A 1304-nucleotide genomic window follows, 5' to 3' on the forward strand; every position below is an offset into this window, starting at 1 on the left:
AAAATTGGATTAACATAATAAAATTTTGTTCTTGCAACTACTGATCGAAACCTTTCTGTTTATCAAATTACCTTAATTTTTAACATATAACACATAAAAATTTATGTAGATTGAAAATTTAATTGCATTAAAATGCAACACCCAAGATAATTTTATAAAAAACTAATTACACGTTTGATATTAAAATTAATTCATTAGATTTTTATTTAAATATTGTCCTCATATTCATCTATGAGTTAAGAGCAGCAGAGTTGTTATTTTTTGGATTATAAAAATAGCTTACAAACTAAGCAAACAATCACTATAATTTATTTACAAAGGCACGTTTATTGTCGTCCAGGCTTGCTTGAAGTCTCTTGAGCGGGCATGGTCCTTCTTCCGTAAACGTTTCGCTGTCTTATTGCGCTTGAACCACGGTGGGTAATTGCCAAACTGATCTCTAAGTGTTTTGCTGTTGTAGATATGTTCTTTGCCTGTGTTTTCATTGACGACTTTGATTTTCTTGCCTTTCTCACGTTGCTCCTGCATTTCATGTTCTAATTCTTTTTCCTCTTTAGTTTTCTTTTCCTTGAATTATTAAAATAATTTATATATTGTATCAGCTTTTAATTTTTTTAACTCTTATACGTACAATTTTAATTTCTTTGGCTGTCTTTACTTGTGCCACATCGGAAACATCCTTCATAATTTCATTGCCATCAGCGTCAATCAGTCCAAGTGTCTTCTTCAAGCGTATTAATTCCTTTGCGTCATATCGTGCTTTCTTTATTTTATTCATTTCATCGCGACGTTTACGTGAACGATTCATGCGACCCATTTTGCGTAGAATTTATTTTATATTAATTATATTAATAATAAATAGTAACGCAATAAGTATTTGCGTTAAGAAAATAACAACAAACACGTGGAAAGGAAAGGAATGTCAAAATGGCATGGAAATGTCAACTCAAACAAAAGTGAATGTAAAGCATTGCCAGAATCAAATTTTAAAATTTAATTTTAATTTAATTTTAAATAGTATATTATATACAATAAAATAATGTGTTATTATAACAATATTTATTATTATTCAAAATAATATATATACTAGTTTTTATCTTAGCTATATACAACCATTATGAATTATTGAAAACAAATCTATATAATGTATTACTACAAACACAATTCCGATTTTCAGAGCGGTTTAATACACATATTATTTCACTGGATCACCATACTGTAAACTTTATTTATTAGCAATAAAGTAAATATTTTTTCCAAAGTTTTTTTGAAATCAACGCTGTTATCGTGGGTTCAATAATTTT

The 1304-nt window shown here is 27.9% G+C and overlaps 1 protein-coding gene across 1 annotated transcript; it reads right to left on the minus strand.

Annotated features, from left to right (window-relative positions):
* Window positions 1–216: 216 nt before the first annotated feature.
* LOC119664484 (18 kDa learning-associated protein of slug-like) lies at window positions 217–911 on the minus strand. The gene is made up of 2 exons (XM_038073959.1): window positions 632–911; window positions 217–567 (listed from the first exon to the last, which is right to left on the minus strand). The coding sequence occupies exons 1-2, from the start codon at window positions 815–817 to the stop codon at window positions 313–315; spliced, it is 441 nt and encodes a 146-aa protein (XP_037929887.1). The 5' UTR covers window positions 818–911; the 3' UTR covers window positions 217–312.
* Between the last annotated feature and the right edge of the window lie 393 nt (window positions 912–1304).

The sequence above is a fragment of the Teleopsis dalmanni genome, unplaced genomic scaffold (assembly GCF_002237135.1).
Source record: "Teleopsis dalmanni isolate 2A unplaced genomic scaffold, ASM223713v2 unscaffolded_contig_2024, whole genome shotgun sequence".
Classification (NCBI taxonomy): domain Eukaryota; kingdom Metazoa; phylum Arthropoda; class Insecta; order Diptera; family Diopsidae; genus Teleopsis; species Teleopsis dalmanni.